This window comes from Pristiophorus japonicus, chromosome 2, assembly GCF_044704955.1.
Source record: "Pristiophorus japonicus isolate sPriJap1 chromosome 2, sPriJap1.hap1, whole genome shotgun sequence".
NCBI lineage: Eukaryota > Metazoa > Chordata > Chondrichthyes > Pristiophoridae > Pristiophorus > Pristiophorus japonicus.
In genome coordinates this window covers 364619457-364644558 of record NC_091978.1, presented here as the reverse complement: position 1 = coordinate 364644558, position 25102 = coordinate 364619457, and the positions used below count along the sequence as shown (strand labels likewise).

At 45.6% G+C, this 25102-nt stretch overlaps 1 protein-coding gene across 1 annotated transcript in view; it reads right to left on the bottom strand.

Annotated features, from left to right (window-relative positions):
• Positions 1-1890: 1890 nt before the first annotated feature.
• grid2 (glutamate receptor, ionotropic, delta 2) overlaps positions 1891-25102 on the bottom strand; it is a 467741-nt gene continuing 444529 nt past the window's right edge. Inside the window, exon 15 of the mRNA XM_070859425.1 lies at positions 1891-5619. Within this exon, the coding sequence (XP_070715526.1) occupies positions 5197-5619 (423 nt within the window). The 3' untranslated portion in view covers positions 1891-5196. The remainder of the gene's footprint in view (positions 5620-25102) is intronic.

Here is a 25102-nt window from a genome sequence, read left to right as displayed (position 1 = left end):
AGGATAAAAAATAGATTTCCAGCCTCATTATAACATTGACGTCCCATCCCCTTGCAGCGGATTGGTCCCATCTCACCTCCACTAAAATCAGAAGTGGGCGAATTGGAGGCGGGTATTCCCATTTTTAACAATTTGTCTACCCCCAAGCCCACAACCTAGCCGTCTTTTTAAGGTTAAAATGGCCCTGTCTGTTTCCCAATTGGGTTCATATTGCCTGCCCGTCAAACAATCTTGTTCTCCCCATCTCCAATGCTTTTACAACTAATAAATGAAAATTTAGAACGAAAATGAAAAAAATAATAAACGCCATTTTTTTTTCACGTCCCTGTGAATTTTTTTCTCCTGTTTGCGAAATTAATGTTCAATTCTTGATGAGTTCATGGCAATCCTGGAGAATTGGAAACCCTAAACGTATGGTTACGGTAGCATAGTGGTGTTGTTACTGCACTAATGTTTCTTGAGGCCTGGAGGAATGATCCAGGAACATGAGATCAAATCCCACCACGGCAGCTGGGGAAATTTAAATTCAAAATAATTAAATAAATCTGAAATTAAAAAGGAAAAAGCAGTAATAGAGACCATGAAACTACCGGATTGTCGTTAAAAACCCATCTAGTTCAGTAATGCCCTTTAGGGAAGGAAATCTGTCGCCCTTACCCTGCCTGGCCGCTAAGTGTGACTCCAAACCCACAGCCATGTAGCTGACTCTTAACCAGCCTCTGAAATGGCCACCACCACCTTCTCGAGGGCAATTCGGGGATGGGCAATAAATGCTGGCCTTGCGGTGCTTGCATCCCATAAACAAATGAAAAAAAAAAATCGTCAGTCAGCAGCGCGTGGTGTCAGCAAGATTCAGGGATCACAGTGGGCTGCCAGGAGCAAGTACTCACAGGCAACGTTCCTCCTGAGACACACAAGCCATGCATCCATTGGGGGGTCCCGCGCAGGCCGCTCACCAGCTGTAGACGCTGGCAAAGTTATGTTACGGGACCGGCCACCTCCAACCACACACCCCCCCACCCCCCCCCCCCATTGGTCGCCTGACATGTCAATCCTTGTGGCGCCCCGCCCTCCCACGGCCAACTGAAAAGAAACACTTGCATTTGTATAGCGTCTTTCATGACCACCAGACGTCTCAGAGGGCCGTATAGCCAATGAAGTACTTTTTGGAGTGTAGTCACTGTTGTAATGTGGGAAACGCGGCAGCCAATTTGAGCACAGCAAGCTCCCACAAACAGCAATGTGATAATGACCCGATAATCTGTTTTTTAGTGATGGTGATTGAGGGATAAATATTGGCCAGGACACCAGGGATAACTCCCCTGCTCTTCTTTGAAATAGCACCATGGGATCTTTTACGTCCACCTGAGAGGGCAGACGGGGCCTCGGTTTGACGCCTCATCCGAAAGTGAACAGGCTCTTTGTTACCTGATTAGCTGATTCTTGACTGTCAGTCAAAGAGCCTTTTCCCGCCCCACCCCCCCCCCCCTCCCCACCCTCGGGCATCAATCTCCAATATTTTTGTGACCAATAAATAAATGTTTTCAAAGAGTATGAAAAGCAAAACCCACACACGCTTCCCCCCCTGGGTTTTGTTCCCAACAGTGTCCTGGAGATTATAGCCTTTAATTCCTGGAGACCCCAGGGCAATCCTGGAGAGTTGGCAACAACCCTACCTTTTGGGGTCATCACCTTAAAATATCTCGGATTTGCTTTAAATAATGAATGAAAGACCGTGTAAGAAAAAGAAATATTTTTATTAGACAAATAATACACAGAAAGCTTTGCCACTTGCAACAGAGGCCCCCCCACCCCCCAATTTCCCCCCCACCCCCCCCCCCGAAAAAGTGTTCTCTATATGTAACACTTACATCAAAATAGGCCTATAAATATCATTCATGGTTAACTATGTTCCTTTTCTAACCCAGTAAATTATTGTAATCTGGCTTGTCCCTGTATATTTGCGTCCAAATGAAAATCCATAATACTTTGATATGAAACAGAGTGTTACGAGGTTTAGGCAAAGTCAGGCATGCTTCCACTAATTTGCTTTCTTCTATAAACTGTCTCCTGTGGTAAAAATGAGCGTTTTGTCTGACACTGTAGACAACTGTAGAAACCAGTAACGTAACTATATCAGACGCTATTTCGGAACAGGTAAAAGAGAAGAATTAGCATCAAAATATATATACTTTTTATGCGTGTTCAGTTGTACCGAACAAGAGGAAACAGCCATGAGCCATTATTTTTGTTCTCAGTTCGTTAATGAGTCTGAGTTAAATCACACCTAATGTCGTTATCAAACACAGAAAAAAGATGTACCTGTTTTTCTAGCTACCACTTTTATGATTTTTCTTGAAAAAAAAAAATTATTTTTAATAAAGATAAGGAAAACTCACCACGAATCTCTCATTAGTCATTTGCTTCTGACAGAGTTACAGAATTTCTAAAGGACACGCTGGGAGTGAAAAGTCACGCTTGCCTCAGCAGTCGTCTGCCTCTGTGTGTGTGTTTGCTGTCATTCGCGTATCGGCTCGCCTCGTTGCAAAATATATTAAAGTCACAATTCGACTACTACCGGACTAACTACCCAACCGCTTAAAGCTGCAACTTAAAACAAGAAAAAAAAAAGCTTCCAGGCATCACCTGCACAGGTCTTCCAGCATCAGAGTGAAGCAGTTACACTGGCTAACCTCCATCTATGGAATTATAGAATGGCTCTCTGCAAGAGCACCTCAGCCAGTCCCACTCCCCCGTAGCCCTGCATTTTTTTCCCTCCAGGTACTTATCCAACTCCCTTTTGAAAGCCACGATTGAGCCTGCCTCCACCACCCTCTCAGGCCGTGCATTCCAGATCCCAACCACTCGCTGCGTAAAAAAGTTTTTCCTTATGACACCTTCGGTTCTTCTGCCAATCGCCTTAAATCTGTGTCCTCTGGTTCTCGACCCTTCCGCCAATGGGAACAGTTTCTCTCTCTATCTACTCTGTCCAGACCCCTCATGATTTTGAACACCTCTATCAAATCTCCTCTCAACCTTCTCTGCTCCAAGGAGAACAACCCCAGCTTCTCCAGTCTCTCCATGTAACTGAAGTCCCTCATCCCTGGAACCATTCTCGTACATCTTTTTCTGCACCTTTTCTGAGGCCCTTCACATCCTTCCTAAAGTGCCCAGAATTGGACACAATACTCCATATGTAAGTGTTTTAGCCAACACCGTTTCACTTCCATTTACTGATGCACAAAGCTCCAGTGTATGCTCATTATATATCGAGGTGCACAATGGCTTAATTTTCAGATCAAACAGTTGGTTCAAGAATTTTGTGTGAGAAATACATTGCCTTTTGATGAAACTAATTGCTCTTAAGATCCAAGAGACAATTTATTTCCCATCTCATGTGGTGCGAATGTTTCCGGTTGTTTTTGGGACGGTATAGTCTATCCAATCGGCAGGAGGGTTGCTGAAGACAATTATTTTCTACCATGATTTGCACTCTGTCAATAAAATTAAGGCCACGTTCAATAGTAACTTACAAAAAAAAATTGGATAAATACTTGAATGGGATAAATTTTGCCTGGGATATAGGTGTAATGTATGCTCTGGTGAGCATGCTCATGGGTTTGTAGAGCTGTTTCATTGTGAGTGGCTTAGCCAGTCATGTGATGTTCACAAGACTCAATAAAACCCCAGTCAGTTGGGTCTAGGTCATCCACGATGAGGAATGCAGTTGTGAGCCTGGTGGATGAAATGGTAATGTATCGTGTGATTGTTAAACCTTTGTTAATGAACCAACTAATTCTTAATAGCAATGTGTTGCTATGAATTCTTAAGCAAAGAACTCATGAAGCAAATACATTGCAATGGGAAAAGAGCAGGGGTAGTGGAACATTCAAAGAGCACAATGGACCAAATGGCCTCCTTCTGTGCTGTCACAGGCTATATGATTGTTACACGTTTAATTTCAATGACTTTATATCTCTGGTTAGTTAAAACCGCAGCTGGATTTAAAAAAGAAATCTTAGGGTGTTCTCATACTTTTCTAAAAACTGTTATCGCCAACACACTAATTAACCACCATGACTTTTTTCCTTACTTAAATGTAACTCTTACAAAGCTTACATGGTTCTATAATTAGATTTCTAAAGTAATCTAATTTTGGTGAGTGTCTTAACCAAGATGTATGCTACTAGTCTAAAGAGTTAAGGCCAAGAAATTCATCTGGGGTGTTGGTGCAAACGAGTGGCATTGAATTGTCCGGCCATTATATGCAGCGCCTGACATATCGTTCCACTGACTGGCATGGAACTGTGTGTCAGGCACTGGGCACAATGGGCGGGCCGATCCGATATCGCCCGCTTTGCCTCGCCGCTCGGGACGAATTTCTCGGCTGTGACATTTTGTCACTGATCGCCCAGCAACACTATTATACAGCGGCAACGAACTCAAGATATCCTGGGCTGGTTCGGGGGCCGAACGGGCCTGTTTCTGTGCCATACGCCCCGTGTAAAAAAATCCCACTTCCGAAGTTTGGCGCTCTACATCCTCCGCTTGCCCAGAACAAACCAAAAGGACAGTTCTGACAGTATCGTATCCTGGCAATATCGAGCTTACAACCACCTTGCGGGAAACAGGATCAGCCAATGGTTGCCAGTGTGTGGCAGGCTTAGTCTTGCCGTAATACTGTTGATTTGATCTAAACTGTACATTAGAAAACATCTGCATAGGATACAACCTTACAGAGCTTCCTCCCCTTTTAAAAATAATTATGCAGGGACTACACACATACACACACACGCGCGCGCGTCGTATTTCATTTTTTTTTGCAACATGATGCTGAAAATATCTCTACAAGCACATGGACGATTTCATATATATGTGACCCTATAAAATATAGCGTTCTTGAACGGTGTGGCCTGAAAGTTCTTTACTTTTAACAGCAGGATGTGCCTTTGGTCCGGTCTGAAATAAGACATGAAATTGTCAGCGGTTAAAAGCATTGGGGTTCAAATACAGCAGAAATAAACATACTTGCGTCAAACAGGCTTGGAGTTATTGCGATTATATCTGAGAAAGCTGTAACTAAGATCCTGACTTTTAAAAACAGAAAGAGTTATATCCAGGTTAGTCCTACCACGAATTCTATCGTCTCACAAACTGAGTCCCGGTTTTGAAAAAAAAGAACTAAAATGTGACATTTCATATGGAGGTGCCCCGATCGGGATCATTATTCAGGCTGTACACGGCTGACGGAGTTGGTTGATAGGGGATAGAGGACATGGTTTTGATGGGACTTCTAAAGAAGCCACCATTGGGTGCCCTGCTTCGGAAGGGGCCAGTTCGGTGGTCGGGCATCGGCCCGAAGGAGAAGCCAGAGGCGGCTTTGGCCGACAGGGTGCGGCTTATAGTCTGGATCTGCTCCGGTATGAAGGTGGTGGTGGTGATGTGGGTGTTCCTGAAGTCGCTGATCTGCTCCAGGGCCTGCCGGGTGGGAATGGTGTCCACCTCGAGCGGGGTCAGGTCGATGGACGAGGTGGAGAACTGCTTGTGTGGGCTGTCGTCATCCGTGCACAGGCTGTTGACTCGTCTGTGGAGGTGCTCCAGGTCGATCTCCTTGTCGTCCTGCCGGAGAGAGGTAGAGAGAGAAAACAGAAAGAGGTTTAAGGCCTGGGCTGGATTTTTGGGCTGGCTGCCGCCACTGTGGCGGTGGTAAGCGCTTCCCGGAGCGGGCCGCCAGGACTTTTGGTGCCCGGTTCCGACCTCACGACATCCCCCAAATGCTTGACAGCTAATGAAGCATTTTTGAAATGTAATCATTGTTGTAATGTAGGAAACACGGCGAATAATTTGCGCACAGCAAGCTCCCACAGACAGCAAAGTGATAATATCTCATCCGAAAGGCGGCACCTCTGACAATGCAGCACACCCTCAGCACTGCACTGAAGTGTCAGGCTAGGTTTTTACGCTCAAGCCTCGGGAGTGCGACTTGAACCCACAACCTTCTAACTCAAAGGCAAGAGTGCTGCCCACTGAGCCAAGGCTGACACCATGCAAGCTCTCACTCATAACAATATTTTCTCCTTCGGTGTTGCATTTCTGCCAGTTTCCATGTCCTCACTCTCTGCTTTTTTTCCTGCAGAGTTGTTAATGAAGGTTACTACAACAACAACTTGCATTTATATAGCGGCTTTAACGTCCCACGGCGCTTTACAGGATATTATCTGATAAAAAATTTGACACTGAGCTGCGTAAGTAGAAATTAGCGCAGGGGACCAAAAGCTTGGTCAAAGAGGTAGGCTTTTAAGGAGCGTCTAGAAGGAGGAAAGAGCAATAGAGAGGTGGAAAGGTTTAGGCAGGGAGTTTCAGAGCTTGGGGCCTAGGCAGCTGAAGGCACGACCACCGATGGTCAAACAAATATAATCAGGGATGCTCAAGAGGGCAGAATTAGAGGAGCGCAGACATCTTGGAGGGGTTGTGGGGCTGGCGGAGATTACCAAGATAGGGAGGATACTTTACTAAAATAAAGCAAGAATTTAGCTTGGTGCTGAATACTACCATCATAATTGTGCCACCAATGCCATTTAACGGTGACACGAGAGAATACACTTGGACTAACAGTGCTCCATTGATAAAAGCAGGCAGACACTGGTAGTGGTGTGTGGTACAGCTAAACTCAGGGTTACACTGGCAGTTAAATAGCCTAATGAGACTCATACAAAGGTTCTTACCAGCTCATCCTTCTGATCAGTGCTGGAGAGCAATTTGGGAGTCTTAGAAACAATGCTTGAATTTAACAAGCACATGGTAAAATTACTACCCAGATTATCTTAAAATGAAAGAGTCTCACTGGGCTGTGTGTTATTTGCCGAGGTCAAATGGCGGCAATACCTGTTGTTGGATTTACCGCTGTGACACTGCCTGCTTTTATTTTAATACGAACTGTTTTTGATGCAGTTTGATGAGCTAAAGGGAACCGACGATGTAACTGGACAGACAGGGCAACATTGGCCCGGATTTGCGGCGGGCATTAACGGTGACAAAACAGCGCTTGCTGTTCATAGAATCAAAGAGATTTACAGCACGGAAGGAGGCCATTTCGGCCCATCGTGTCCGCGCCGGCCGACAAAGAGCCATCCAGCCTAATCCCACTTTCCAGCTCTTGGTCCGTAGCCCTGTAGGTTACGGCACTTTAAGTGTACATCCAAATAATTTTTTAATTCAATGAGGGTTTCTGCCTCTACCACCCTTTCAGGTAGTGTGTTCCAGACCCCCACCACTCTCTGGGTGAAGAAATTTCCCCTCAAATCCCCTCTAAACCTCCCCCCAATTACTTTTAATCTATGCCCCCTGGTTGTTGACCCCTCTGCTAAGGGAAATAGGTCCTTCCTATCCACTCTATCCAAGTCCCTCGTAATTTTATATACCTCAATCAGGTCTCCCCTCAGCCTCCTCTGTTCCAAAGAAAACAAACCCAGCCTATCCAATCTTTCCTCATGGCTAAAATTCTCCAGTCCAGGCAACATCCTCTTAAATCTCCTCTGTACTCCCTCCAGTGCAATCACATCTTTCCTGTAATGTGGTGACCAGAACTGCACGCAGTACTCCAGCTGTGGCCTAAATAGTGTTTTGTACAGTTCAAGCATAACCTCCCTGCTCTCATATTCTATGCCTCCTTATTACCCCTTTGAAACAGACCGCAAACAGGAATGCGCATCTAAACGCAGAAATCCTGAAGTAGCGGTCAAACATTCACTGCTCTGACGCAGGCTGTGCTGTTCCAACCCCCACCCCCCTATAGCCGGCATTCAGTGGCACTGACAAAACCTTGTGCTTTTCCGCGGTAATATCACTGTTAAATGTTAGACTCTGCTGCATTAGGTGTAACAGGGGTTTTAGCAGCGAATTGACTGCTAAATAAATGTAATGGTCCTGAAAAACGAATTTTAATTTTGTGGAGTGTCAAATTTGTACATTTTAACAAAAATTACAATTTTTAAGAAATTAAAAAAAATATGTTTTAATTATTTTTTTAAAGTTGATCCATCTTTATTTCAAGTTTACCACGTGAGAGCCCCCAATCTTGCTTTTTGCTCTCTGTAACATTTGTTAAAAGCTAGGAGCTTCTTCACTTCCTGGTCTGTGAGAATTCTGCATTGTGATTGGCTGCGCAGACACCTTGTTGACGTGACAGCAGCTCGCGCTGTGGAATTCCCACTAAACTGCACTGATCTCAACTGCACGTCGGGAAATCCGAACTTCTCGGCACAGAGATCGCGGGATCTTTGAGGGCAGCTTACTTCGGGGACAGGGGAAAACACCTTTGCTTCACCTCTGACCGCAAATTATAAACCAAGGTCTTTGTATAGCTTCACAAGAGTATGCAGTGAAATGGTGGTGCAGGCTCAAAGGACCGAATGACCTACTCCTGCATCTAATTTCTATGTTTCTATGTTTTAAGTTCTACATGAAGTAGTCTATTTTTAATGAGACAGTCTTTCTTTAACATTTTTATTGAATTCACCCAATCCTTTCTGAGACTATAGTGTAAAACAGGCCATGCTATGGTAACCAGAGAATACACATTTAATGTCATTGGTAAAAGAACCAGAGGAGGAGGTGATGAGGCAACATTATTTTATGCAGTGAGTTGTTGTGATCTGGAACGCGCTGCCTGAAAGGGCGGTGGGAGCAGATTCAATAGTAACGCTCAAAAGGAATTGGATAAATACTTGAAAAGGAAACAAATATGCAGGGCTATGGGGAAAGAGCGAGATGGTGGGGCCAATTGGATAGCTCTTTCGAAGAGCTGGCACAGATATAATGCGCCAAATGGCCTCTGTAATGTAAGCACCTGTGAGAATGGTCACAGGTTTCTAGAGCTATGAGGTGGCATGGTGCCTATCCTGGACCCACGACGAGCACGCGGCCAATGCCAACGAGTTGCTAAAAACGGCACTGGGCCCTGACTCCACGAGGTGCGTCGAGGAGGCTCGAGCACGTGGGGCGATCCCGTCCGAACTGACCCCCGTTCGGACGGAATTCCTCATCGGTGCCAAGCCCCGAAACCTCCCTTGGGAGCCAGCGCCTCACAACTTGAGCCTCCTCCGGGAAATCCCCTCCGTGCCTTTAAGTTCTGCGCGGAGGGGGTTCCTGTTTGGGCTGCTCTTGCACACTCTCCACTTTGCCATCCTCGTCTGCCGTCCGGACACGCCATGGTACACCATCTTGCCGTCTGGAGGAGGCGGGGGTCGCCGATGGAATGCTCTCTACATGGGAGTCTTCCCTTTATTTATTGGGGACTTGACCTGGAAGGTGTTGCCTGGGGCAGTCCCGTAAAATCGTTTTTTAAGTGGGTTCATGGACTCCCAGGCCACCTGCAATTTCTGTGGTCTGGAGGAGTCCGTGTTCCACGTATATGTGGAGTGTGTGAGGTTGCAGCCCCTGTTCCAATATTTGAAGGGGCTTCTCCTCAAATTCTGATTATACTTCAGTCCCACACTCCTGATGTTTAGGCACCCTGTGCGGAGGGGAGCGGGCAGGTTAGAAGCCTCCTCGTAGGACTACTCCTTGGCATGGCCAAGATGGCCATTGACCGGTCCAAGCAACGGGCGGTTGAGGGGGTCGTTCTGCCTGCCTCTCTTCCGCGGCTATGTTCGAGCCAGGGTGTCCCTGAAGATGGAGCACGCGGTGTCCACCGGTATGCTCACGGCCTTCCGCGACAGGTGGGCGCTGGAGGGACTGGAGTGCATCAACACCCCTAGCAACCAAATTCTAATTTGATTTAAGGTTTTCGTTAAAGTTTTAAATTGTTACTTTGTGGGTTCTAGTGCCCTTGCAAAAAGGGAGCATTTGATTTACATTTCAACTAAAAATAGTTGTTGAGCTGTTGAGTTGGGAGTGACTTAGCCAGTCACATGATGGTCACAAGACTCAATAAAACCCCAGCCAGTTGGGTTCGGGGGATCCATGACGAGGCAGGTGGTTGTGAGCCTGCTGGATGACTGGTAATGTGCAGTGTAACTGTTGAACCTTTTGTTAATAAGCCAACTAGTTCTTAATAGCAATGTGTCGCTATGAATTCTTAAGTAAAGAACCCATGAAGCAAATATATTACAGCCTCCTTCTGTGCTGTATGCTTCTATGATTCTACACGGTTGTTACTGAGATGCATGGATAGATTTTTGACTTCACTGGCTGGGCGTTAATCTAGCGGAGTCAATCCCCTGTGTTTTGTACAACTTCCCACTGAAATCAATAACAGGCGGGCGATTCAATCTGCCCAGGCGGTGAAGGCGAAAATGATCCCAATAGAGTGAAGGTTTTATATAAGATGTTATAGTGCTTACTGCAATGGTGGTGCAGGCTCGAAGGGCCGAATGGCCTACTCCTGCACATATTTTCTATGTTTCTGTGTTTCTTTTATGCAATGAGTCAGGGAGCCGTGGCTTAATTGGTAGCACTCTCATGAGCTTCAAGTCCCACTCCAGAGACTTGAGCACAAAAATCTAGGCTGGCACTCCAGTGCAGTGCTGAGGGAGCGCTGCACTGTAAGAAGTGCCATCTTTTGGATGAGTCATTAAACCGAGGCCCCTTCTGCTCTCTCAGGTGAATGTAAAAGATCCCATGTCACTATTTTGAAGAAGAGCAGGGGAGTTATCCCCGGTGCCCTGGCCAATATTTATCCTTCAATCAACATCACAAAAACAGATGATCTGGTCATGTATCTCACTGCTGTTTATGGGAGCTTGCTGTGCACAAATTGGCTGCTGTGTTTCCCACATTACAACAGTGACTACACTCCCAAAGTACTTCATTGGCTGTAAAGCACATTGGGATGTCTCGAGGTTGTGACAGGAGCGATATTAATGCAAGTTCATGCTTTTCTTTTTGACTGCTTCAGGATTGTGCTGTTCTGACGGGTTATATTGTTTTTTAGGGTTCCGAATGCACCAATAGCAAATGGCCAGGGAAAAGCACCATGATTTATTATGGTTGAAAATATCTTCAATTACAGCAGTACTCAGGCTGGCTGACAAACTCTATCCTGCAGACTGATTCACTTCCTGAATCATGATCTAACCGCTTGCTTAACTGCAACATTGATCCAGAACTTTACAAGTGTTAATATTAGTTTGAATGAATGGTTGAGTTAAATAAGGTTTACAAATCCATGATCTTTACAAGATATACTCTATTTGAGGTGACAAAGGTCACTTATTTTTCAGTGGGTTCCTCTGATTCTATCACTGCAACATGGGAAAAATTTAAGCACCAATTCGTTTGAAATAAATTGTTTCCAGATTGATTCCTGGGATGAGAGAGTTGTCCTATGAGGAGAGATTGAATCGATTGGGCCTATACTCTCTGGAGTTCAGAGGAATGAGAGGTGATCTCATTGAAACATAAGATTCTGAGGGGGATTGACAGGGTAGGTGTTGAGAGGTTGTTTCCCCCTGGCTGGAGTGTCGAGGACTGGGGGGCATAGTCTTAGGATAGGGGATCAGCCATTTAAGACAGAGATGAGGAGGAATGTCTTCTCTCAGAGGGCTAAGAATCTTTGGAATTCTCTGCTCCAGAGGGCTGTGGATGCTGAGTCTCTGAATATATTCAAGGCTGAGATCGATAGATTTTTGGAGTCTAAGGGACTCTAGGGATATGGAGATCGGGTGGGAAAGTAGTCCAAGATCAGCCATGATCTTATTGAATGGCGGAGCAGGCTCAAGGGGCCGTGTGGCCTACTCTTGCTCCTAATTCTTATGTTATGTTCTTATGTTCAATGACTCGGACTGTGTCAAATTAGTTGGGTCACCATGAGATGCTGGCTCACCTGAGAATGTAACCCTTAGTGTTTTCAAATTTATTTTCAAATCGCTCCATGGCCCTCGCCCCCTCCCTATCTCTGTAATCTCCTCCAGCCCCACAACCCCCCCGAGATGTCTGCGCTCCTCTAATTCTGCCCTCTTGAGCATTCCCAATTATAATTGCTCCACCATCGGTGACCGTGCCTTCCGTTGCCTCGGCCCCAAGCTCTGGAACTCCCTGCCTAAACCTCTCCGCCTCTCTACCTCTCTCTCCTCCTTCAAGATGCTCCTTAAAACCTACCTCTTTGACCAAGCTCTCGGTCACCCTTCGCTAATTTCTACTTATGCGGCTCAGCGTCAAATTTTTATCGCATAATACTCTTGTGAAGCGCCTTGGGGATGTTTCACTATGTTAACGGCGCTATATAAATACAAGTTGTTGTTGTTGTAATACTCCAGGTGTGTCGAATTTACCGCAAAATCTGATGCATCTCAATATCAAAATTAACCTTGTCATTTTATGCCAACCCACGGTAAATCCACAATTGGCAAGTCGCCATCCTTTCTCCAGAAAAGGTTAAATGATGAGGACAGGTTGCACAAACTTGGCTTGTATTCCCATGAGTTGACAGGGGTGATCTGATGGAGGATTTAAAAATGATCCAGGGATTTGACAGGGTAGAAAAAGAGAGAGAGAGAAGCTCTCATCTCTGGTGGGGAAATCCAGCACAAGGAGGCACAATTGCAACATTAGAGCCAGGCCATTCAAGAGCAAAATCAAGAAGCACAAAGCAGAGTGGAGATCTGGGACTCTCTCCCCTCAAAAGGCTATGGATGCTGGGAGCCAATTGAAATGTTCAAAACTGAAATGAATGGACTTTTGTTGGGTTAGGTTAACAAAGGATATGGAGCAAAAGTAGGTGGATAGAGTTGAGAAACAGATCAGCCATGATCTGATTGAATGGCAGAACAGGCACGAGGGGCTGAATGGTCTCCTCCTGTTCCTATATTCTTTAAAGGGTGTGCAGGACAGACAATCCTGTAGCTCTATCTCTGACCTGTGTTCCCTTTCAGCCTAACGGAAGCAGGACACTGGGGAATTTGCCTTCTATACCAGTGATTTGGAAACCTCACAGAGAATGTATTTTCTATAGAGTGATTCAGTTCCTATGTCAAGTCCATGTGGTGACTGATGTGCAACGGCCACCACACGTTAAAAAAATCCAAGCACAGGCATTTTCCACCCCTTCAACTGGAGTTCAGGACTGAAATATCGGTCCTTCATTGAAACATCTGTGAACTCATCCCTTTTGGTGTGGAAGCAAGTCATCCTCGTTCAAGGGACCGCCTGTGATGATAATGATATTTGTCCAATTTATTTTATTACAATTTATTTTCTTCGACAACACCCGCGGCCTCTACCACTAAGAAGGACAAGGACAGCGGGAGCATGGGAACACCATCACCTGCAAGTTCCCCTTCAAGTCACACACCACCCTGACTTGGAAATATATCAGCCGTTCCTTCATCGTCGCTGGGTCACAATCCTGGAACTCCCTCCCTAACAGCACTGTGGGAGCACCTTCACCACACGGGACTGCAGCGGTTCAAGAAGGCGGCTCACCATCACCTTCTCAAGGGGCAATTAGGGATGGGCAATAAATGCCGGCCTTGCCAGCGACGCCCACATCCCAGGAACTAATTAAAAAAAATAAATGATGTGCACCTTGGTTTTGTCATCTTTCTGCTGAAGGAGCAGCTTTAGATGTAATTTTAAGTCATGCCAGGTATTTTAATCCATCCAAGGTGAACTGTACTGGAAAAGGTGATATATGCGTGAAAGGTTCATTAGGGAATATTAGTTCCCATTTTGCATGTTGTATTGACTCTCATGTGTCAAGTGGAGTTAAGAAAAGTGGAGCCTTTTGTTATGTATGGAGAAAGAGCCAGACTGAACAGTGAGCTCAAAGTAAAGTGTGAGCTTAGTCTTTTATTGCAGGTCTCCAGAGTGCCTCTCCAACCTGTGAGGCCTCCTTAAATACCTGTGCTCCCAAGGGATTATGGGATCCCTTGGGACTCCAGGGAATGAGCCCTCTGGTGGCTGTACAGAGTAAATACAAGTCTACATATATAACAACACCCCCCCCCCCCCCCCCGCCAAAGTCAATAGTGTAACTATTTACAATGTGAGTCGATCTGGGGCCCTTCTGGCCCTGGTTGATCATCTCGGTGTGAAAGCTGGTATTGTTGAATCATTTGTTGGGCCCTCGCTGGGCTGCTGTGCAGCTGGCCTTGCTGGGCTGCCTGGTGTGTTGGGCCCTGCTGGGCTACTGTGGATGATGGGTTCTGCTTCGTGGTCAACCGTGATGCCAGATGCCACTGGTGTGTGTGTTGGGGGATCAAAAAAGGTAGGGTCCAAGGTGGGTTGCTCAGGGTAGTCCGTGAATCTGAATTTGATTTGGTCCAAGTGTTTCCAGTGAATGAGTCCATTTGAAACACCCTGCTACCCTCTTTGGCACTGCTCTCTCTGCCTGACCATTGGACGCTGGTTTAAATGGGGCAGATGTGACATGTTTGATCCTGTTACGGGTCATGAATTCTTTGGACTCAGCACTGGTAAAACATGGCCCACTGTCGCTCACCAAGACATCGGTAGGCCGTGTGTGGCTGCTACTTTGCTTAAGACCCTAGGATGCAAGCCATCAGGTCCAGGGGATTTATCTGCCTTTAGTCCATTATCTTACTGAGTACCATCTCCTTAGTGATTGTGATTGTGTTGACTCCTTACTCTAATATGGCGGTCAGAACCATACACATTTCCAGTGGGGAATGGACCAATGCCCTGCATAAGCTCAGTGTCACATCCTTTGATTCTGTTCTATTCCATGTGCTTATACAAATCAATATCCTTCCTGCTTAATTCGTCAAATATCTTGTGTCATCTGTGGCTCAGTGGGCAGCACTCTTGCCTCTGAGTCAGAAGATTGTGGGTTCAAGTCCCACACCAGAGACTTGAGCTCATAAATCCAGGTTGACACTCCAGTGCAGTACCGAGGGAGTGCTGCACAGTTGCAGGTGCTGTCTTTCAGATAAACCGAGGTGCTCTTAGTTGGATGTAAAAGATCCCATGGCACTATTTTGAAAAAGAGCAGGGGAGTTATCCCCAGTGTCCTGGGCCAGTCAACATCACTAAAACAGATTATCTGGCCACCATCACATTGCTGTGCGCAAATTGACTGCCGTGTTTCTTCATTACAACAGTGACCACAAGTACATCATTGGCTGTAAAGTGCTTTGGGATGTCCGGTGGTCGTGAAAGGCGCTATATAAATGCAAGTCTTTCTTATCGAATTTACTGTCTTCACAGCCCTTGTACTGAATTGAGGAGATTTAGTTCTGCAGCTCAGAATCAGTGCTTCATCATTCCACCACTGAGCATCGAAGTTGCTAATGGGGATGACTTTCCGACCCCCCCCCCCCACTTTGCTCCAGGAACGATCTCAACCTGTTTGCCACAGTGCGGAGCGAATGTAATTACAGGGTCGCAGACCTGAGTGTTTGCAAATGAATGGAATTTGCAATCCCTATCGAGTACAAGGGGTTGGGCAACATCACAATTAGTCTTTCTCAGCAGAGTTTTTGACCTGGTCTTTTCAGTACTAAGGTTTAATATGCACGCTGTTTAATTAGCGCGATGAAAAGTCTGTAACTGTCTCCAGTGATTTGGTTGTCATTGTCTTTTTAGATGGGAAATTCATCATTTTGCAGCAGACTGTGTTCCCAGCAAGAAGAACACTCGCTTTTGACAATATCCGCCAGGTCATTGATGAGGTCTTGAAACAAAAAACCTAGGTCACTGACAGCTCACTGTGTAAAGAAAGAAATACTTGGATTTATATAGCGCCTTGCACAACCACCAGACTTCCCAAAGCGCTTTACTCCCAATGAAGTACTTTTGGAGTGTAGTCTCTGTTGTAATGTGGGAAACGCAGCAGCCAATTTGCGCACAGCAAGCTCCCACCAACAGCAATGTGATAATGACCAGATAATCTGTTTATTCATTAAGTTGATTGAGGGATAAATATTGGCCCAGGACACCGGGGATAACTCCCCTGCTCTTCTTCAAAATAGTGCCGTGGGATCTTTTATGTGCATCTGGGAGAGCAGACGGGACCTTTGTTTAACTTCTTATCTGGAAGATGGCACCTCTGACAGTGCAGCACTCCCTCAGCACTGCACTGGGAGTGTCAGGCTAGATTTTTGTGCTAAAGTGGGATTTGAACCCACAACCTGCTGACTCAGAGGCAAGTGTACTACCCACTCAGCCACCGCTAACAACAAACTTATTCATCTTGTTCAAGAACATTTCAGCAAGATATCATCTTCTCTACTATGATGAGAGATTGTGTAGAACGGTATGCTCTAGAGTTTAGAAGAATGAGAGGTGATCTCATTGAAATATATAAGATTCTGAGGGGGATTGACAAGGTAGATGCTGAGAGGTTGTTTCTCCCTGGCTGGAGTGTCTAGAACCAGGGGGCACAGGATAAGGGGTTGGCCATTTAAGACTGAGATGAGGAGAAATTTCTTCACTCAGAATCTTTGGAATTCTCGACCCTAAAGGGCTGTGGATTCTGAATCGTTAATTATATTCAAGGCTGAGATCGATAGATTTTTGGAGTCTAGGGTAATCGAGGGATATCTAGATCGGGCGGGAAAGTGAAGTGGAGGCTGATGATCAGCCATGATCTTATTGAATGGCGGAGCAGGCTCAAGGGGCCGTATGGCCTACTCCTGCTCCTAGTTCTTATGTTCTTATGGAATTGCTCAATGCTGATACCATTTCCTTGTCCAACATTGTTATTTCTCCTCTCGATTTTTGTTAGGCATGAGTATTATGGGTTGCAGAACCAAGGCGGTTTGATGGAGTTAAGATACAGATCAGCCAAGACCTAAATGAATGGCGGAACAGGCTCGAGGAGCTGAATGGCCTCCTCCTGTTCCTATGTTCCCATGAGTGTAAAATGTAGCAGGACAAAGTTACACTTTTGGCTTATTTTTCATTGATCTTGCCATTGCATTCTCATCATCATCATAGGCAGTCCCTCGGAATCGAGGAAGACTTGCTTCCACTCAAAGTGAGTTCTCAGGTGACTGTACAGTCCAATACGAGAACCACAGTCTCTGTCACAGGTGGGACAGACAGTGGTTGAGGGAAAGGATGGGTGGGGCTCTGTGCTTGATTTCTGCATGCTATCGGCGACGAGACTCGAGGTGCTCATCGCCCTCCTGGAAGCACTTCCTCCACTTAGGGCGGTCTTTGGCCAGGGACTCCCAGGTGTCGGTGGGGATGTTGCACTTTTTCAGGGAGGCTGAGGGTGTCCTTGTAACGTTTCCGCTGCCCACCTTTGGCTCGTTTGCCGTGAAGGAGTTCTGAGTAGAGCGCTTGCATTCTACAATAATATTCTCATTCACTGATACACCAGACCCTCAGACGTCAATTAGTTACGGCTCACTTGTTATTGGAGAAGTACGCTGTCTGTATACTGTACCTTTTGTTATGACACACCTTCTGGTAGACATCCTGAAGGCTCTGCTGAGGATTATTCATTCTGCACTGGGTTCTGCCAAGTATTCGGAGATGCATTTCATTGTCAAATGAATCTGTGAGGTGCCCCAAGCCTTCAGTGACGAGACTGTGAATTGACAGTGAGAGCTGACAACTGATGCTCGAAAAGATAAATGGAACGAATCAAATTTGAACAAGGGGTTCACAGAAGTGAATCGTGCTTCAGCAGCACCGAAACACAACGGGGTTAGGTGGGCGGAGTGGGGAAGTGGGGGGGTTTAAGTTCCTTATTGTGCGCTGAAAGCGTATCTTTAGTCCTTATTGTTCCTGAGCAGGTCCATGCATCCTCACCCAAATGGGGTCCATTTTAACTTGGCGTTAACAGGGTCAAAATGGGATTGGTGGCCTCTCCGCCCCATCAACCCTGACCAAAGCAGCTCCCGCCATTTTGAAAGGGGTTTATCGCCGGGCACTCAGAGCACCCACCTGTTTCAGGCACCAGGCCCCTTTAAATATGCAAATGGGGGTCCGATGACCTACGACGGCCATTTTAGTTTCGGAATGTTCGGAGCGCGCAGTGTGTGGGTTCCAATCAGTCCTACGGCCAATGGAGCCGAAGAGGACCGGTCAAAGGGTACGTTTGGTATTATTTTCGTGGGACCTGGTGAAGGAAAAACTCACATTTATATAGCGTCTTTCACAATCTCAGGACCTCCTAAAGCACTTTACAATACTTTTGAAGTGCAGCCACTGATGTAATGTCGGAAATGCGGCAGCCAATTTGCGCACAGCAAGCTCCCGCCATTTTGAAAGGGGTTTATTGCCGGGCACTCAGAGCACCCATCTGTTTCAGGCACCAGGCCCCTTTAAATATGCAAATATGATCATTCTTAAAGAAAGCTAATAACTGAATTAATTTGATTCAATTGCTGATTTTCTAATTTTAACTTAATCTATAATTATAGTATATTTTATTTAATTTTGTTTAATTATAATTAATCTTTATTATACTGATTTTACTATTGTATACACCTTATTATATTAATTACAATGTAATTTGAAGTTAATTTGTTTTAGTTTTTTCGCCTGTGTCGATCTGCGGCACATTTTGGCTGCTGCTTCGGACCCGAGCCTTTAATATCTTTTTACACTTCATTCTCAAGCTTTTTCTCTTTCCCTTAATTGTCAATATCTAACGTGTTGTAAAATTATTGTGAAGTACCTCGGGACGTTTTACTATATTAAAGGCGCTATATAAATAAAAGTTCTTATTATAATGACCACTTAATCTGACTTAATGATGTTGATTGAGGGATAAATATTTGCCCCCAGGACACTCGGAATAACGCCTCTGCTCTTCTTCGAAATAGGATGGGATCTCTTACGTCTACCTGAGAGAGCAGATGGGGCCTCATCCAAAAGGCACAACCTTTGACAGCGCAGCACTTTCCCAGAGTGTCAACCTAGATTTTTGCACTCAAGTCCCTGGGTGGGACTTGAACCCACAACCTTCTGACTCAGAGGCAAGAGTGCTACCCACTGAGTCATGGCTGACACTGGTGCTGGAGCATGTCCTCTGAGCCCCACAAAAAATAACATGATGCGCTGCCCCTCCCTCTCTGTGAACTTATGACCTTGCTTGTGGGCGGGGCGGATCCAAAGAACTGCGTCACTGGCCTGATGTAAATGAGGGCACGGCCTTAAAATCACTCCCGTGCTTACTGCAAACCGGGTGGTGCACAAAAGTTAAACCAGACCCTCAACGTGTTAACTTAAGAATATAAGAAATAGGAGCAGGAGTCACCCATTTGACCCCTTGAGCCTGCTCCGCCATTCAAAAAGATCATGGCTGATCTGATCTGGGCCTCAACTCCACATTCCTGCCTATTCTCCATAATCCTTGACTCCCCTATAGTTCAAGAATCTGTCTGGCTCAGCCTTAAATATATTCAATGACCCAGCCTCCACAGCACTCTAGGGTAGAGAATTCCAAAGATTCACGACCCTCTGAGAGAAGAAATTCCTCCTCATCTCCATCTTAAATGGGCGACCCCTAATTCTGAAACTATGCCCCCTAGTTCTAGATTCCCCCACGAGGGGAAACATCCTCTCTGCATCTACCCTGTCAAGCCCCCTCAGAATCTTTTACGTTTCAATAAGATCACCTCTCATTCTTCTAAACTCCAATGAGTATAGGCCCAACCTGCTCAACCTTTCCTCAATAAGACAACCCCTTCATCTCAGGATTCAACCTCGTGAACCTTCTCTGAACTGCCTCCAATGTAATTATATCCCTCCTTATATAAGGAGACCAAAACTGTACGCAGTACTCCAGGTGTGGCCTCACCAATACCCTGTACAGTTGTAGCAGGACTTCTCTGCTTTTATACTCCATCCTCCTTGCAATAAAGGCCAACATTCCATTTGCCTTCCTGATTACTTGCTGTACCTGCACACTAACTTTTTGTGTTTCATGTACGAGGACACCCAGATCGTTCTGTACCATTAGCATTCTGTAATCTCTCTCCATTTATATAATATTCTGCTTTTCTATTCTTCCTACCAAAGTGGATAACCTCACATTTTTCCACATTATACTCCATCTGCCAAATTTTTGCCCATTCATTTAGCCTGTCCATATCCCTTTGCAGACTCTTTGTGTCCTCCTCACAACTTGCTTTCCCACCCATCTTTGTAACATGGTTCCTGAGAGAATTGGATGTATTGCAGCTAAAACATATCTGAACAGCGACAGAGAATACACCTGCAGCAATGATGCTGAGCCACGTGTTAAGGTGAAAGTCATGTACTTAAGGGAGCTCAGACAGTTGGCTGTTTTCTTTTGTGTAAGGGCCAAGCTGGTAGTGATTTGCGTTCTTGGGGTTGGGAATTTGTTTTGTAACGCCACCGTGTTGCTGCCGGAGAGGGGCGGCTAACAGGCGGCTGACTCCTTACCGTCGGCAGCGACGGGGCTCCTGGCCTCACGGTAAAGTTAGTTGGGCGGTGTGGGTGGCGGCAAGACGTACCGCTGGGCGCTCGGCCGCCACCCACGCGGTGACGTTATCGAGCGTGTCACGCCCCCTTGCCGGCGCGGCTGGGAAATTCGGTGGCCTTACCGGCAGGCGTCCATACAGCCCGGGAAAGGTGGCGGGACGTCGGGGATCCCGGGGTGGGAAGGTCCAGGGATCAAGGCAATTGCGTTTATGTTGTTTTTTCACATTTAGTTATTAATGGGATAAGTGGGGAAGTGCGGGTGAGGGAGAGTGTCAGAATTTTTTCCCCCATAAACCGCACGCCGGCAGCCTACCGTTGGCAAGTTCGGTCGGCCTCCTGAGATGCCGCTCCGTTGGCCACTGAGGATGAGTGTGCAATGCCACTTTTAGCGCTGCTGTCCCGTCTTTGGGCGACACCTACCGCCGACCGTTACAACCAGCGCTCAGCCGCTGACACCACCTCAAAAGCGGTGAGACTGAATTTCGACCCCTTGTTGCCTCCGGTAAAAGTTCGGCAGATCTGATACACCGAGAAGGCTCTCACGGTCAACTAACTATTCTGTACTTTTGCTTATAAAATAATAGAAGGCCGTGTTAAAATAATTTCCAGGAGCGCTACTTGCTGCCTGTTTCATACGGTTTCTCACCAGTGGGAAAAAAATGTGTCTTTAAAGTCATGCATCCAGTACGCATTTGTAGTACTTCCTGTTTGCCACATCTTCTTCCTGTGGTCACACTGTTGCCGCCACACTTCCCTGATTGGCTCGAAGGAAAGCCAGCAGCAAATCAGAACTGAAGAGGCAGGTAACAGGCGAATCAAAATTGGGGAAAGCAGCCAGGAAACTGCCAATGAGGAAGGACTAAGGATTTATCAAAGCAACCAATCCCGAATGAGCAGTCAGACACGATGGGCCAAATGGCCTCATAATTTACCGTTAATTTCTCTGATTCTATGAAAAAAATGTGAATCAATCAAATCACTTAAATTGCTTATTTATATATATATTACATGTATAAACATCATTGACTATTTTTCTTAGTAATTGAAAATTCTAATGTCTAAGGTAAGGTTGCAAACAAAACACAAACATAGGTTGTTTTCAATGCATTGTCTTTCAATACCTCGTTAAAGTTTTTATTTTAAGCCCTTGGCTTCTCCAATTAGTCTGAGGAGCTAAGTATTTTGTTTTGATTCTCAAAGATGAAGGCAAATCTCGCAGTCTGAACATGTGCAGTGAGGACAAGTTCCCAGGATGGATGAGTAACATTTACAGAGAATTACATGGGATATACGGCACAGAAACAGGCCATTCGGCCGAACCAGTCCATGCCGGCGTTTATGCTTCACTCGAGCCTCCTCCCGTCTTTCCTCATCTAAATCTATCAGCATAACCCTCTATTCCCTTCTCCCTCATATGCTTGTCTAGCCTCCACTTAAATACATCTATTCTATTCGCTTCAACCACTCTCTGTGGTAGCGAGTTCCACATTTTTACCACTCTCTGGATGAAGAATTCCCAGAGAATAGTCCACCTCTGGAACAAGCTGCCGTTTCATGTGGTGGATGCAGACTCACTGAAATCCTTCAAGTAAAAGCTGGATTTGTTTCTGGCTGCGGTGGAATTCACCTCTTACAGAAGGTAGGTACTGCAGGGAATTCAAGACCAGGGTGATCTCCTGGACTAGTTTTGATTGCCTAGATGGGTCGGAGAGGAATTTCCAAGCTATTTTTCCCCAAATTGGCCTGGGGTTTTTACCTGTTTTTTTGCCTCTCCCAGGAGATCACATGGTTTTGGGGTGGGAAGAAGTGTATATGTTGTGATACACAAGGTATCGCTGTGGTGTGGGACAGGCTCGATGGACCTGATGGTCTTTACCTGTCCATCATTGTTCATATGTTTGTAAAGAAATTTCTACTGAATTCCCTATTGAATTTCTGGGTGACTGTCTTATATTGATGGCCTCTAGTTTTGCTCTTCCCCACAAGTGGAAACATTCTCTCTGTATCCACTCTATCAAAACCTTTCATGATTTTAAAGACGTCTATTAGGTCACCCCTCGGCCTTCATTTTTCAAGGGAAAAGAGACCCAGTTATTTAGTTGTAACATATGCACCTGTGAGTATGCTCAGAGGTTTGTAGAGCTGTTGAATTGGGAGTGGCTTAGCCAGTCACGTGATGTTCACAAGGCTCAATAAAACCCCGGCCAGTTGGGTTTGGGGGATCCACGACGAGGCAGGTGGTTGTGAGCCTGGAGGATGAACTGGTAATGTGTAGTGTGATTGTTAAACCTTTGCTAATAAACCAACTAATTCTTAATAATAATGTGTTGCTATGAATTCTTAAGCAAAGAACCCGTGAAGCAAATACATTGCATTAGTCAGTCCAAATATTGCGGTATTTCTATTTAGCTTCCAACCGTACCTGTTTGGCTGTTTCTCAAAGAAACGCTAGGGAACTAGGTTGAGAAATCCGCCTCGGGCGGTGGCCCAAAGCAGGCGGTATCAGATCGGCTGCCTGTTATACGCATCGCCTGATATTCAGTCCCACTGCAGTCAATGGAATGAAATATCAAGCGCTGCTATAATGGGCGACCGACCCGATATCGCCCCTTTGGCGTCATTGCTCAGGACTCGTGTCTCGCCCTCGTCTTAAAAAGTTACTGGTTAAAGTTTATACCGAGTGTCATTTTAAATAGAGAAGCTGTGCTTGTGTGTCTGGGGTCTCGTAATGTATGCACGTGTGAGCATGCTTGTAGAGCTGTTGCAGCCTTGTGTGAGAGACAGGCACTGGAGGGACTGGAGTGCATCATTACCCCCGGAAACCAAATTTTAATTTGATTTAAGTTTCCTTTAAAGTTGTATTTGGAAATTTGTGGGTTCTAGTGCCCTTACCAAAAGGGGGCACTTGATTTAAGGTTGTGGTCAAAATAGTTGTAGAGCTGTTGCATTGTTAGTGGCTTAAACTCAAAAAAACCCCAGTCCGTTGGGTCTAGGTCGTTCACAAAGAGGTATGCAGTTGTGAGCCAAGTGGATGAACTGGTAATGTGAAGTGTGAGCTGTTGAGTTGGGAGTGGCTTAGTCAGTCATGTGATGTTCACAAGACTCAATAAAACCCCAGCCAGTTGGGTTCGGGGGATCCACGAGGAGGCAGGTGGTTGTGAGCCTGGTGGATGAACTGGTAATGTGTAGTGTGATTGTAAATCCTTTTGTTAATAAACCAACTAGTTCTTATTAGCAATGTGTTGCTATGAATTCTTAAGCCAAGAACCCATGAAGCAGATACATTACAAGGTGAAACTGTGGGGAAAAAAACAAACCCACTTCAAATATAACTGCCCCTTCTCTTGCAGGTTTTGTATATTTTCAAATTATCTTCTCTAAATTATATAAATCCATTTATTTTTGGGGGGGTGGAAAAGCCAAATTGCATCTCTGTCCATAATAGTATATTGAAACATGATTTGATTGCAAGTTGGATGATGAGTTGGAGTCGGTTTTGTAAATACACTTTTAAATAGAAGCTTTTCATTTGCTTTTCCTTCAAGAAATGTTGCCAAATTCAGAAAGGAGAGAAAGATAAAGAGAGAGAGAGCGAGAGAAATCGTGTCTTTACTCACCAATTTTTCCTTTAAAACAAATTACATTTATTGAAGATAACTTTTCAGGCAAACAGAAAGGCCCCAATTAGCAATGGTTGCCTTGTTGCTAGTTAGAACATTTAAATGTTTGCATCAGTGACAGTTGGGGGAGAAGTAACGGCCCCGATTTTAACCCCAGGGGGATTGCCCGCTCAGGTCTGAATTAAAATTACAGTCGGGTCTCAACGATGTCATCGGCCCACAACATGCACATGTAAGGAAGGACCCTGTTGGCTCTGGGCACCTGTCCTTGCTGCCTACTCAGGAGAGCAGGTTAAAATCACAGATGTTGTGATCATGGCGGTTTTCAGACAGGTTAAGAGCCGGAGCAATTTTAACTAACCTACCCGCCAAGTTTCTGTTGAGTGAGTTGGGTTAAAATGGCTCCCCTTTTAAAGAGAGAGAGAGAGAGAGGCAAACACATGCAGGAACTAATCGCAAAAACAATGACTTTGGTGTCCGCAGAGAAGCCTACAAACCAGTGTTTGCCATATCTGGATCTTTCCCCTTTCCTCTTCCCCTCTCGTTCCCTCTCCTCCTCGTTCTGGGCATCCGCTAGTAAGCAAACGCAATATTCCATCGCCGACTTCTATCAAACCTCAGGTCACTCCTCCACAGTTCTCTCAAGCCTCAGGTTGTCCTTCCACAGAGCTGCGAAACCACAGCACCCTTCCCCCCTTGGAGCTGCCAAACCCCAGGAACCCTCACCCAGCGCTACCCAAGTGCAGCAAAACCATAATTCCGCCCACCTCCCCTCCCCCCTCCCTCCCTAGTGCTGCTAAATACCAGATACCTACCAAGTTGTACATCGTGCACTCCATCCTGCTGTGCAGACCCAGCTTTGAAACGGGAAAGGATAATAATTAAATGCACAGAGAAAGCAACGTATATAAAATAAAGACTATGCATTCATGATTTTCATCGAATAATGGACAGTGTTCAGGGAATTCAGTCCTGCTGTCACTAATCCAAAATACTACGGCATAAAAATGGAACTTGACTTAATTGTCACCATAAATCAGTTGGCCCTGAGGTTAAGTCCCACCAACAACACTCCATGGATATAAAACAGCACAGCCTCTGACTCGTGGTAACTAGGCCAT